This window comes from Grampus griseus (assembly GCF_964374135.1).
Source record: "Grampus griseus genome assembly, chromosome: 14".
Lineage (NCBI taxonomy): Eukaryota > Metazoa > Chordata > Mammalia > Artiodactyla > Delphinidae > Grampus > Grampus griseus.
In genome coordinates this window covers 40,546,318-40,559,138 of record NC_139008.1, presented here as the reverse complement: position 1 = coordinate 40,559,138, position 12,821 = coordinate 40,546,318, and the positions used below count along the sequence as shown (strand labels likewise).

The 12,821-nt window shown below is 38.5% G+C and overlaps 1 protein-coding gene across 3 annotated transcripts in view; it reads right to left on the bottom strand.

Annotated features, from left to right (window-relative positions):
- Positions 1–12,821, bottom strand: part of POLR3F (RNA polymerase III subunit F) — a 15,959-nt gene extending 3,138 nt beyond the window's left edge. For 2 of the 3 annotated variants that reach the window (XR_014297654.1, XM_082669474.1), the window contains exons 1-9: positions 12,675–12,821; positions 11,501–11,618; positions 6,598–6,665; positions 6,215–6,235; positions 6,019–6,086; positions 4,583–4,695; positions 2,463–2,606; positions 2,140–2,247; positions 1,072–1,263 (exon numbers count right to left, since the gene is read on the bottom strand). Coding sequence is in view for 2 of the 3 variants with exons in the window: in XM_082669474.1 (XP_082525600.1) it covers positions 1,072–1,263; positions 2,140–2,247; positions 2,463–2,606; positions 4,583–4,695; positions 6,019–6,086; positions 6,215–6,235; positions 6,598–6,665; positions 11,501–11,618; positions 12,675–12,736 (894 nt within the window). In the remaining variant the exon portion in view is untranslated. The remainder of the gene's footprint in view (positions 1–1,071; positions 1,264–2,139; positions 2,248–2,462; positions 2,607–4,582; positions 4,696–6,018; positions 6,087–6,214; positions 6,236–6,597; positions 6,666–11,500; positions 11,619–12,674) is intronic. The other variant, XM_082669475.1, reaches the window with a different exon arrangement.

Here is a 12,821-nt window from a genome sequence, read left to right as displayed (position 1 = left end):
TTTATTTAAAGCAATATTAAAAACAAAACTTTCGAAGTGAAAGAGGTTAGGACTGTAAATAAGAACATACTGGAACAGGACCTGCTCTGTGATCATAGAGTGAGTGAGAGACCTTTCACTGTAGCACTAAGCCGACCATATCCACCTACCCACTGGGCAGAAGGCAGGTAACGAGTCCAGGAAGGGAGATATATACACACGAATGACTTAATCTTAACTAACCAAATGTTTCATGTTGAGCCACCTTCCTTTTTGTGAAGGGTGCTAAATAGAATTCCCAACAGGTTAGCCTTTTTTCTAGGAGTTGAAACCAGGGCATAGAGAGCTTAGGCATGTAGACAATAAAACACGGACTAACAGCCCAAGAATATAAATGCCACAAGGGCTGGCACGGTGCCTGCAGCACACAGGTGGCTTTCAGAGACTATCTGGGAACAAAAGAATGAAGAGTGTGGGGCGGGCCTCGAGGGAAAGCACATCACCTCTGGGTGTGAGTCCTGGTTGTTGTGTCTCAGCTGAATGCTTAGGTCGCCCTCAGCCTGAGTTCCCTCACACTTAAAGGGAAGTAACATCACTAGCTCCAAGGGACGTAAGGAGGATTAAATGAGACCACAGAAATCTTCAAGAACATGTCTGGCCCATAGTAGGTTCTCAACAAATCTCATTTCCCTCCCTACTGAGGTGAAATGATTAGCCCTCATCAAAAATCGTCCATCTGGGGACTTCCCTGGCAGTCCAGTGGTCAAGACTCCACGCTTCCACTGCAGGGGGTGCAGGTTCGACCCCTGGTCAGGGAACTAAGATCCCACATGCCGTGCAGTGCAGCCAAAAAGAAAAAAAATGTCCATTTTGGGGCCAAGAGCAGAAAACAAATTTCCTTAACATGGTTATTCTAAGAAAGAATACAAGGTGATGATTTGTTCGTTAAAGCTCTGTCATCAAGGTTACATGGAGGTTTCCACAGTTCTTGGTCAACCCTGAGTTTGAGAAAACTAGGGTATGCTTGATATGCATTATGTGGCATCTGCACTCGGTGGCAGTTAAGTGTAAAGGGAAGCCATTGTAACTCACCGGGCAGAGTCCGCAGGGGGCCCGGACCAATCCCGTGGGCGGGATGATCGGATTGACTGCCCTGTACAGTTTCATGTGTCCGTCCACACTGCCTACGGTGCCTTCTTTTGCAGCGATGATAGTCATCTCCACTTTCCCATCATAAATGAGTGTATTTAAGATGGTCTCAATGTCCTCCATGGACAACTCTACCTACAAAAGGGATACGTTAGAAAGGACCCAAAAAGGACAAGGAGACATCATTTTGGAGGGTGTTAAAAAACATAAAAGGCCACAATTCCTTGGTGAAATGGGGAAGGATTATGCTGGAGAGTAAATGGAGGCATAAAGAGGCTGAACAATGGCCGAAGTGAGCACAGACCCTCAAATGCCAGGGGCAGGGCTCTGAGCTCGCACTGAGCTTGACACTTGCTGATGTCTTCACCCTCCCAAGGAAAATCTAGACATCTTGTAACATTCTTTGGCAAGAATTTGATGGAGGTTTATAAAATGCTTGAGCAGAAAGGTATTTTAGACATCAAATAGTCCAAATTCCTGTTTTTTTATGAAAGAGAGATCTGGAGCCCAGGAAATGAAAATTTGTCCAAGCAGCCACTTCAGCTTCTTCTCTGATGATGAAAAGTATCAAGCACAGTGTGTCTGTACAGATCTTCAGAGAATGTGCTGACAATGCCACTAACATCTCATAAGTAGGAAAATACCAATAAACGACAACTGCTATGATGATGGATGTCTGGCACATATATGGAAACGTCCCCAAGAGAATCAAGAACTTGTCAGAACAGACTTTTGAATCTGGTAGTGAAATGCACTGCCAGGCCTCCACTCTGCTGCTCTGTAGCCCAAGCTCAGGTACATACAGTTCAGAAAGTGCCGGACGGCAATGACCGCCATTGCCTGACTGCCTTAGGACAGTACTTCCTCAAAGTGGGTTCTGCAGAATGTACATGGGTATCACCAGAAAAAAGGGTCTGGGTCAGCTGTGTTTGCAATACATTGTAAACTATATCCCTATGATGAAGAATAAGTTTTTAAAAATAAGATGAAAATTAGAAACCGAGTTCCAACCTTACTGATCCCCAATTCACAGATATACTTCCACACTTCATGTGATGAAGCAAATGAACTATTTCTTTGTATCATTGGATTCTGTTTGCTTTCTCGTGCTGTTTCTGCCTATAAGGGTAGAAACATAAATTTCAGGAAGAATTCTGGTGCCTTCTGAATACAATTCATAGTGAGAACAACAACAGGACAAATTTTGTTTAGTAAAAATGACCAATTTCAATGTTTTCAATTCCTGTAAGATATGATACACAAGATTAAACATTCCTTATGAAGAAACTTAAAAAAACTATACTTGGAGTGATGTTTCCTCAATTATGCCTCACCTTGGTTTGTAGGAATTTAAAACACTGTTGGTTAAGCACCTCTACAAATTCAGATTCAAAATCCTGGTCACTGTACCAGGCTCCACCGGTCACAGAGCGGTCTGGCTGCAGGTTATAGAGCATGTACACCTTCTTTTTTGAGGCCTAGGAAAAAACACGCACAGTAGATGGTTAGAGGTAACAAAATAGTCTTCCAAAACTAAGACTTAAAAAGCCCCAAAGCTTCATATTGCAGAGCAGTTTGGGATTTACAGAATTATTGTGAAGATGGGACCTTGTGCTCAGCTTCCTCTAGTACTAACACCTGACATTACCAGAGTACATCTGTTATAGCTAATGAAGCAATATTGATAGGTCAATATTAATTATAAAGTCTACACTTTATTCAGATTCCCTTCGTTTTTCCCTAATGTCCTTTTAATGGTCCAGGATCCTATCCAGAATACCATATTATTACAAATTTATTATACATGAGGCAGACTTTGGTTGTGACAGTTTCTCAGACTTTCCTTGTTATTGGTGAATTTGCCATTTTTTAGAATTACTGGAAAAAATTCTGTAGGAAGTCCCTTAATTGGGATTTGTCCGAGTAGACTGGAAAAAAGACCACAGAGGTAAAGTGCACTTCTCATCATGTCATATCAAGAGTACTTGATCATCACTAAATGATGATTGATTGTCATCAATATAACTTATCAGCCTTGACATTATAAATCCATCACCTGGTTTGAGGTAGTGTTTCTCAGTTTTCTCCACTGTAAAGTTACCTTTTTGTCCTGACCTTTCCATATGTGGAAGGAAGCCACCACGCACAGTCCACACTTAAAGACTGGGAGTTCGCTCTACTTCCTTGAGGATGAAGAGTCTACACAAATTATTTGGAATTCTTCTGCATGAAGACTTCTCTATTCTCGCCCATTGATTTATTTATTCAAACATTTATATTAGTATGTTCTCATGAATATTTTATTTTATACTTTGGGTTACAATCTACTACTACTTTAGTCTGAAACTTTGAAAACATCATGCTAAGTGAAAGAAGCCAGACACTAAAGACCACATATTGGTAGTTCCCTGGAAGTCCAGTGGTTAGGACTCGGTGCTGTCACTGTCTTGGCCCAGGTTCAATCCCTGGTCAGGGAACTAAGATCCCACAAGCCACACGGCATGGCCAAAAAAACCCAAAACAAAACAAAACACAGCAACATTAAAAAGATATAATTTAAAAAATTAGAACAGTGTGGTGACTGCAGAACTCTGTGAATATACTAAAACCCACTGAATTAAATCTCAATAAAGCTGCTACTAAAAATAAAGATGTACAGCATGATTGGCAAAATGAAGCTAGGCATGGGTACATGGGGATTCATTTTGTTATTTTCTATACTTTTGTACATATTTGAAATTATCCAATAAAAATGTGGAAGAGAAATAATATTCTAAATGAGGGAGTGGTAGGACATAAATACCATTGATAAATAAAACCACTGATGACTATCAAATTTTTATTTGCTGAATTTTGTGTTCAAGCACACTTTAATCTAGGAGCACCCCAGCTCCTCTGATGCCTCAATCAGTGAAGTCAGCAATGTGTCTCCTGGAGCAAGCTCTGGATCCTGGAGCCCCTGGAGGATGTGACGGGGTGGCTGGCAAGAGGAGGAGGAGAAATCCCATGTGCTGGAACAGATGCTCCACCAGGGCCAGGGCAGAGAACTTTCTGTGACCTGCTCACTGATGTATTCCAAGCCCCCAGAACAGTGCCCAGCACACAGCAAATGCACGACGGGTATTTGTGGAATGGGTAATCTCATACACCAGGTTGAAATAAATTATCTTACATACCACAAAATCCAGGAAAAATGTTCGTGATCCCCCAAATTCTTTACTGAAGCGAGTAAGTAGTTTTAGATTTTTGAGTGGGTAAGACTCTAAGAGTTAACTGGCAGTGATATATCTAAAGCAGCATCTCCAAACCATCCGATATGAGCTAAAATTTAAAAAATCTTTTTTGACCAGTTGTTTTAAATCATGACATAGCTTAAAGAATAAAAACCTGAAATATACTTGGAGTAATATATGTACAGAGAACATCCAGGGGAAGAAAAGAGATGGTTACTCACTGCCACAGACTTAACAGCTTTAATTAGCTTTTTACTTTCCAGATTCTTTAGAATTTTGTTAATTTCTGTTAATGGCAAGTTGCTTTTGTATCGGATATCTCTGCTCCATATTCCTATAAGAAAGTAAAGTAAAATAAGTTGAACACTATAGGATATGTGTTTCTTTTCCCATTGCTTATATCTCATTATAAATCTAGCAAAATATGTATATATTCCTAGAGCATAGCTATAGGAAAAATGAATTAGAGGTAAGAGTCTCAGATAAAGTAACAAAAATATGCAAAACAATACATAAGTTATATGTTCTATTTTCTAACCGGAAATTTCTTGGAATGCCAGTGTGGCACCTTTTAAAAAACATATGAAAAGGACATTTTTGTAATGGAAGAAAAATCTTGAATGTCACTGAATTAACATATATTGCCTTTTCCATGCCCCCCTACATCCCAACCTCTTTTTTTCTTTAAATATCACTTTAGATTGTATATGTGAAAAACAACCTTAAGTTTGGGTCTGGGTTGGCTGCCACCCTTGATGAGAGCAAAAAACACTTTATGAGAGCATCTGTGTGCATGTATGTCCATTATTTATACAGCACTATATTTGGAAAATAGAAAGATTACAGTTCCCATAGTCACTAAAAGCCTGTGCAGAAAGCTATGATTTTTCTTTCAAAGAAGGAAATATGTGTTATATGTATAAAAGGAATTTATGTTAAAACATTTTGCTGTATTTTCTTCCCAACGTGAAGGCATAATAAGATAGGAAGATTTTTTTAAAATAGAGAATGACTTCATCATATTTATTTTTAAAATTTTAATTTAACTTCCCAACACATATAAAAATTATATGACTTCAGATTACATCGTAATTGTTAAAGCTAATATCAATGACTCAAACAGATCTTAAATTGTAATAACAGCAATTTCGATAAAGTTCTTTAAGGGCAACAGGAGAGGAACTAAATAGCTCTTGAGGGAGCTACACCAGACACTGCCACACTGCACTAGGCGTCCCTCGGATTTTTGCAAAAACCAGAGATGTTATTATCCACCATTTACAGATAAGAGGAAGAAACGAAACCTTCCAAAATTTAGCAAGTAAGGATTAAAAAAAAAAACTCTTAAGTTTTAATTTATTTATTTTGAATAGATAATATATTCATATGGTCCACATTCAGAAGTCTCTTTCCATCCCTGCCCACAGCCATCTCGTTCCTATCTCCCTGAGGCAACAACAGTGTCACTCCTGGGTGTCCTTCAAATGTATGTACATTATATATTGTTATATATATATGTGTGTGTGTTATATTTTCTTCTTTTAACAAACGGCAGCATACTGAACTGACTGATCTATATCCTGGGAAGCCAGGATCTCAGTCCCCACTATCTGGTCCTAGAGACAATGTTGTTTCTGCTGTTCCTCTACATGCTTACCTTTATTTCCTGCATCCTCTATGATTTGATATACTAGTTTTTCCTGGTTATCTGATCCTTTCATTTTACTGCAGGGAAATAAAGGAGAATTAAAAAGGCAAAGAGGTACAGGATAATCTAATAATCTACAAGACTACTGAAACGAATGAGCAGACAAGGTCATCACATTGACTTATTTACCAAAAGAAGGGCTTACCTTAAAAAGAATGAGACAGGGCTGTATGTACCAAATGAAAAGATGTCCAAGATATAGTAAGTGAAAAAAAACAAGTTGCAAAACAGTATGGATATCATGATCCCATTTTTGTTAAAATAAGAAAAAAAAAGAGAGAGAGATTATATATAAATATATGGTATATAAATATATAATCATCTATATGTATTTATATATACCTATAAGAAAGGATATATGCCAAAATATTAACAGCAGCTATCTCTGGGAAATGGAACGCATATGGGAGGTGAGATGATACACGGGCCAGGTTTACATGATGCAATTCTGTACTGGCTTTTTTTCCCCAAACATATATTACTTTTATCACATTAAAATTTTCTTAAAATAAAAAATTAGGTGCTTACCCAGCATTCTGAGACTCCTTTATTCTATACAGAAGGCCTGTATTGCTCCTTAAGAGATCCAGCTGACCCTAAAGTTGTTTTTTTTAAAAAAGAAAATAACAGTGAATTATTTTGGAGATATATCAAATCCAATGACAAACATTAATGCATTCTTCAATATTTTACACGGACTAAAATAGCCTACCTCCCATAGTTGCCAGTTCTTCACTTGAGTACTTACGTTTTTTCCTACATGTCACATGTGATGTACTTTTTAAAACTTAACTCTTTATCTCGCCATTTCCCCAAATATTAATACCTAACAATTTTCTACATGTTAGATCCTGGCTTGGTTATATGATCAATGTGTAAAGAATTTTAAACAAGCAGCTTTAGAATAATAAATAAAAATCCATATTTAATTCAAATAAATTCAATAAATATATATAAATATAGTAAAATGTAATTTGTCTAAAACAGTTCAAATAAAGGCTATTCATGCAAAAATATTCTATGATACAATGAGTAAATGAAATTTACAATGTTAATAGTAACATTTACTGACATGTGTGATTTCTGTAGTGTTACATGAAAATTAGGCAGAAAGGTCAACCAATGAATAAAAGGCCTGTAGTAGTTCTGTTTTTATACAAGTCACAAGTAAAACAAAGCATGTGTGTCACGCTTCTGCATTTCCTTGGGTCTGAACTTAGGAGAACCCAGATGGCTGTTACCACTGGGCTTCCAGCAGTTCAGGGAAGCACGGCTAAGAGAGGCCCCATTCCCACGAGTTAAGGCTGGGCAGACCCATGACTTGGAATTAGGTTGATATATGGATAAACAGCAATACTTTCCCTCCCTCCCTCAAACCACAAAGCCCAATTTGGAGGCTCCATTCAGTTGTTCATCTCAGCCTATGAACATTTACTGAACACTTGTACTGTGATATATGTTTGGGGGGGACAAACATGGATTCTGAAAGAGAATTGCACAGCTGACTTCAATACCATCGGGTTGGCATTAAGACAGAGCTAAGTAAAGGGTGGGACGGCCTCTCAGAGAAGCAGCTTTGGCCCAGCCTGGGGGGTCAGTGAGGATCCCTGGAGTCGATAGCAGAGATGAGTCTTGAGAATAATGAGGAGTCAGTCTGTGAGGAAAGGGAAAAAGGGCCTGCTAAGCAGGGAAGACAGCATGAGCAAAGGAACTGAGGCATGAAACAGCGTGATTTGCTAGGGAACCAAAAACCATCTGTTCCTTCTGAAAACTAACTTTTGAGTTGGAGGGGTGGAGGGAGATGAGGTGGGTGCAGAAGGGAGGGGCTCAGTGTGGTAAACCCAGGAGTGTGGACTTGAATCTCTAGAGTTGAGAGAAGAGTTTTTGGTGGGAAAGTGACTTGGTCAAATCTGTATTTAAGACAGAGCAGGCTGGTTGCTCTGAGACACATGGAGCCAGGAAAGCCCGTTAAGATGCACTGTAATAGTCCAAGTAAAAGCCAAGAGCCTGAAGACATGCAGGGGTAGTAGGAATGGAAACAGTGGAACAGATTTGAGAATTGTTTAAGAGGTAAAATCAGCAACACTCATGATTTATTAGTAATTACTCCCTTGCTTAAAATTCTTCAGTAGCTCTACCACTGCCTACAGCCTGTAGCCGACAGAACTGGCAATAGGTGGGGTTGCAGAGGTGGTGAAAGAGAGTGAGGTGCTGAGCATAATTTTCAGACAGAAAGAAAAGGCTAAAAGGGAGGGTCCGAGAACAAAAACATTTTTAATTGCCACACTTCCCAGCATGCCTTGCTCTATCCATCCTGGAGTTGAAGACCTTCACAATGGTGAATTGACCAGAAAAAACCAACACTCGTTTTTTCCTTTGGCTAGAACAGTGTTCAGCAATCTGGTGCACTGCTTTTTTTTTGAACTGAAGTATAGTTGAGTTACAATATTATATAAGTTTCAGGTGTACAACATAGTGATCTCATATTTATAGATTATACTCCATTTAAAGTTATTATAAAATATTGATTATATTCCCTGTGCTGTACAATATATCCTTGTAGCCAATTTATTTTATACATAGTAGGTTGTACCTCTTAATCCCATACCCTTATCTTGCCCCTCCCTCTCCCCACTGGTAACCACTAGTTTGTTTTCTATATCTGTGAGTCTGTTTTGTTATATTCATTCCTTTGTTTACTTTTTAGATCCCACATATAAGTGATATCATATGTGTATTTGTCTTTCTCTGTCTGACTTACTTCACTTAGTATGATAATCTTTAGGTCCAACCATGTTGCTGCAAAGGGCATCATTTTGTTCTTATTTATGGCTGAGTAATATTCCATTGTATATATGTACCACATCTTCTTTATCCATTCATCTGTTGATGGATACTTAGGTTGCTTCCATATCTTGGTATTGTAAATAATGCTGCTATGAACATTTGGGTGCATATATCTTTTTGAATTAGTATTTTCATTTTCTTTGGATATATACCCAGGAGTAGAATTGCTGGATCATATGGTAGCTCTATTTTTAGTATTTTGAGGAACCTCCATACTGTTTTCCACAGTGGTGGCACCAATTTACATTCCCACCAACAGTGTACAAGGATTCCCTTTTCTCCACATCCTCACCAACATTTGTTGTTTGTGGTCTTTTTTATGATAGTCACTCTGACAGGTGTGAGTGATATCTCATTGTTGTTTTGATTTGCATTTCTCTAAAAATGTTGCTACAATTTATGTCAGTGTTCTGCCTGTGTTTTCTTCCAGGAGTTTTACAGTTTCCAGTCTTACAGTTAAGTCTTTAATCCTTTTTGAGTTTATTTTTATATATGTGTGAGAAAAAGTCCTAATTTCATTTTTTACATGTAGCTGTCCATTTTTCCTAGCACCACTTGTTGAAGAGACTCTTTTCCCCATTGTATACTGTTGATTCCTTCATCTTAAATTAATTGACCGTAAGTGGATGGGTTTATTTCTGGGCTCTCTATTCTGTTCCATTGATCTATGTATCTCTTTTTGTGCCAGAACTATACCGTTTTGATTACTGTGGCTTTGTAGTATAGTCTGAAGTCAGGAAGCATGACACCTCCAGCTTTGTTCTTTTTCTCTCAAGATTGCTTTGGCTATTTGGGCTCTTTTGTGGCTACCCATACATTTTCGTATTATTTATTTTAGTTCTGTGAAAAATGTCCTGGGTATTTTGATAAGGATCACATTAGATCTGTAGGTTGCTTTGGATAATATGGACATTTAAACAATATTAATATAGTCTTTACTTTTTATTTATTTATTTTATGGCTGCACCACGCAGCATGCAGAATCTTAGATCCCCAATCAGGAACTGAACCCACGCCCCCTGAAGTGGAAGTGTGTATTCTTAACCACTGGACCACCAGGGAAGTCCCCATTTTAACAATATTAATTCCTCCAGTCCAAGAACATTGGATATCTTTCTATTTCTTTGTAGCACCTTCAATTTCCTTCATCAGTGTTTTATAATTTTCAAAGTTAGGTCTTTCACCTCCTTGGTTAAGTTTATTCCTAGGTATTTTATTCCTTTTGTGTGATTTTTAAACAAGATTGTTTTCTTGCTTCCTCTGATAGTTCATTATTAGTGTATAGAAAAGCAACAGATTTCTGTGTATTAATCTTGACCCTGCAACTTTACTGAATTCATTTATTAGTTCTAATAGTTTTTTGATTGAGATTTTAGGGTTTTCTATATATAGTATCATGTCATCTGCAAATAAGGACAGTTTTATTTCTTCCCTTCCCATTTGTATGCCTGGGCTCTGGCAGTGAAAGCACCAAGTCCTAACCACTGGACTGCCAGGGAATTCCCTTCTTCCTGATTTTAGAGGAAAGGCTTTCAGCTTTTCACCACTGAATATGATGTTAGCTATGGGTCTGTCATAAATGGCTTTTATTATGTTGAAATATGTTCCCTCTATACCAACTATGCTAAGAGTTTTTATCATGAATGGATGTTGAATTTTGCCAAATGCTTTTTCTGTGTCAATTGAGAAGATCATGTGAATTTTATCCTTCCTTTTGTTACTGTGGTGTATTACACTGATTGATTTCTGCATATTGAACCATTTTTGCCTTCCTGTAATAAATCCCATTTGGTCATGGTATATGATCCTTTTTGCATACTGTTGAATTTGGTTTGCTAATATTTTGTTGAGGATTTCTACATGTATATTCATCGGAGACACTGGCCTCTAATTTTCTTTTTTTGGTAGCATCTTTGTCTAGTTTTGGTATCAGAGTAATGGGAGCCTCATAGAACGAATTTGGGAGTGTTTCCCTCTTCAATTTTTTCGAAGTGTTTGAGAAGGACTAGTATTTGCTCTTCTTTATATGTTTGCCAGAACTCCCCTGTGAAGCCATCCAGTCCAGGACTTCTGTTTGCTGGGAGTTTTTTGATTACTAATTCCATTTTACTACTAGTGACTGGACTGTTCAGATTGTCTATTTCTTCCTGATCATCACATGTTTATTCCTTAACTGTTTATTGTAGCTATAGTTGATTTTTCCATTTTTTGTCTTTTAATCTTCATACTAGCTTATTTAAGTGTTTGATCCAAAGCCTTTACTATGTATTTGCCTTTACTAGCAGTAAAAAGCAAACAGAAGGTGTGAATAGACTATGCCCATAGGTAGCTGTGTGCCATTATGTAGCTTAGTGACAATTAGGTTACTAAATATAACAGTTAAAATACAAGTATTTCATTTGTCTTGTAAAATGCATATTACTTCTTCTTTCCTTAATTCAGGCAGTCTGAGCTGTTTCCTGGTTTGGAGTCTTATCAGTCACAACCTAACACACTTTTGAGAATGGTTTCGTGACTACATAACAGGAAGTAATGACAATCACAACATTTAAGTAATTACATGAACTAGTTGGATTCACCTTACCATGGACAACAGTCTATTGATGGCCACTGCCCGCTGCTGGGCTTCTATATGCGGCATTTCATTCTGAATTACTTGGTCTGTGATTCCATGAGGGAACTGGTGACATAATTCTATAATCCTAGGAACAAAGGCATTAATGATATTCATGTTTCTACCTATCTCAAGAGGTGGTAGGGGAAAAAAATACAAGAAGAACAGTTTGGAATTGTGCCTTTTTTCACATCTGATAGATAATCTAGGTTTCTACAATGGTTCTGATTCGAAGCATATTAAAAATGAGGACGATGCTTTTGAAATACACGTTTACATTTTTATTGTATTTAAGAGAAGCATTTCTTTTCCTTATTCACATGAACTTTAAATCAGAACAAAAGTCAAATGAAAACACAGAAAGACATATTAAAGCTGAGGCTTCAGTTTTCTCAGACGGTACAAGTATGACAAAGGGAAGATACAGTGCCTTGGATAGCCATAAGTCTGTGAGCAGGAGGTAAATCAAACACTTCTGGTGGGAAGTCAAAATCTGTTATGACAATTCACCACAACTGGGACCTGCTTTTAGAATTATCTCTAAGAAACAAAAATAAACCCGAATTTTCATCTTGCCCTAGGATCATCATATGTGTTATTCATAATAGTTTTAAAAAGTTGGGGTCCTTTAAAACTATGTGGTAACCTAAAAATTGCAGTGCACGGTAGAATACATAAAATCGGCAGAGGCTTTGGGCGCCCTAAAATCTTCACTTATATACTGCACTAAAACCATCTGACTTGTGTTGCTTCATAACAGAAAACTGCACCCTAACTTCGGCTAAACGTTCTGCCACGGGAATTCCCTTATTGACAAGGGCGATCCAGGATCAGAACGTGTATCCACAAGTACTATGGGGAAAACGCCGAGTCTTCACTCTGAGCATGGATCACCTTAATGTGGGAAAGAAGCGCATCAGTAGAGCTTCCCGAACAGCACCAGGGAAAGGTCAGCTACACAATTTTGCAAACTGTCCGACTCGTTTCGAAATTAAGAGTTCTGTTTTCCGGGGATGGGAGGAGGGTTCCAACACCCGCGATCCCCTCCCTGCGCCTCCACTGAACTTGCGAGGGTCCCGGAGACGGGGTCCAGCGCCTCGCGGGGCCTCCCGAGCCGGGAAACAATTCTCACTCACTGATTTACCTGTTTTCGATTTCGACCGGATCCGCGTCGGGCGGCTGCACTTTCACCTTCACCTCGGCCATGAGGGCGCTGGTCCCGGTCCCTGGGGGAAGAGACGGTCCGGAAAGCCGGACAGCAAGCGGGGGAACCCTGGAACCTATGAAGACA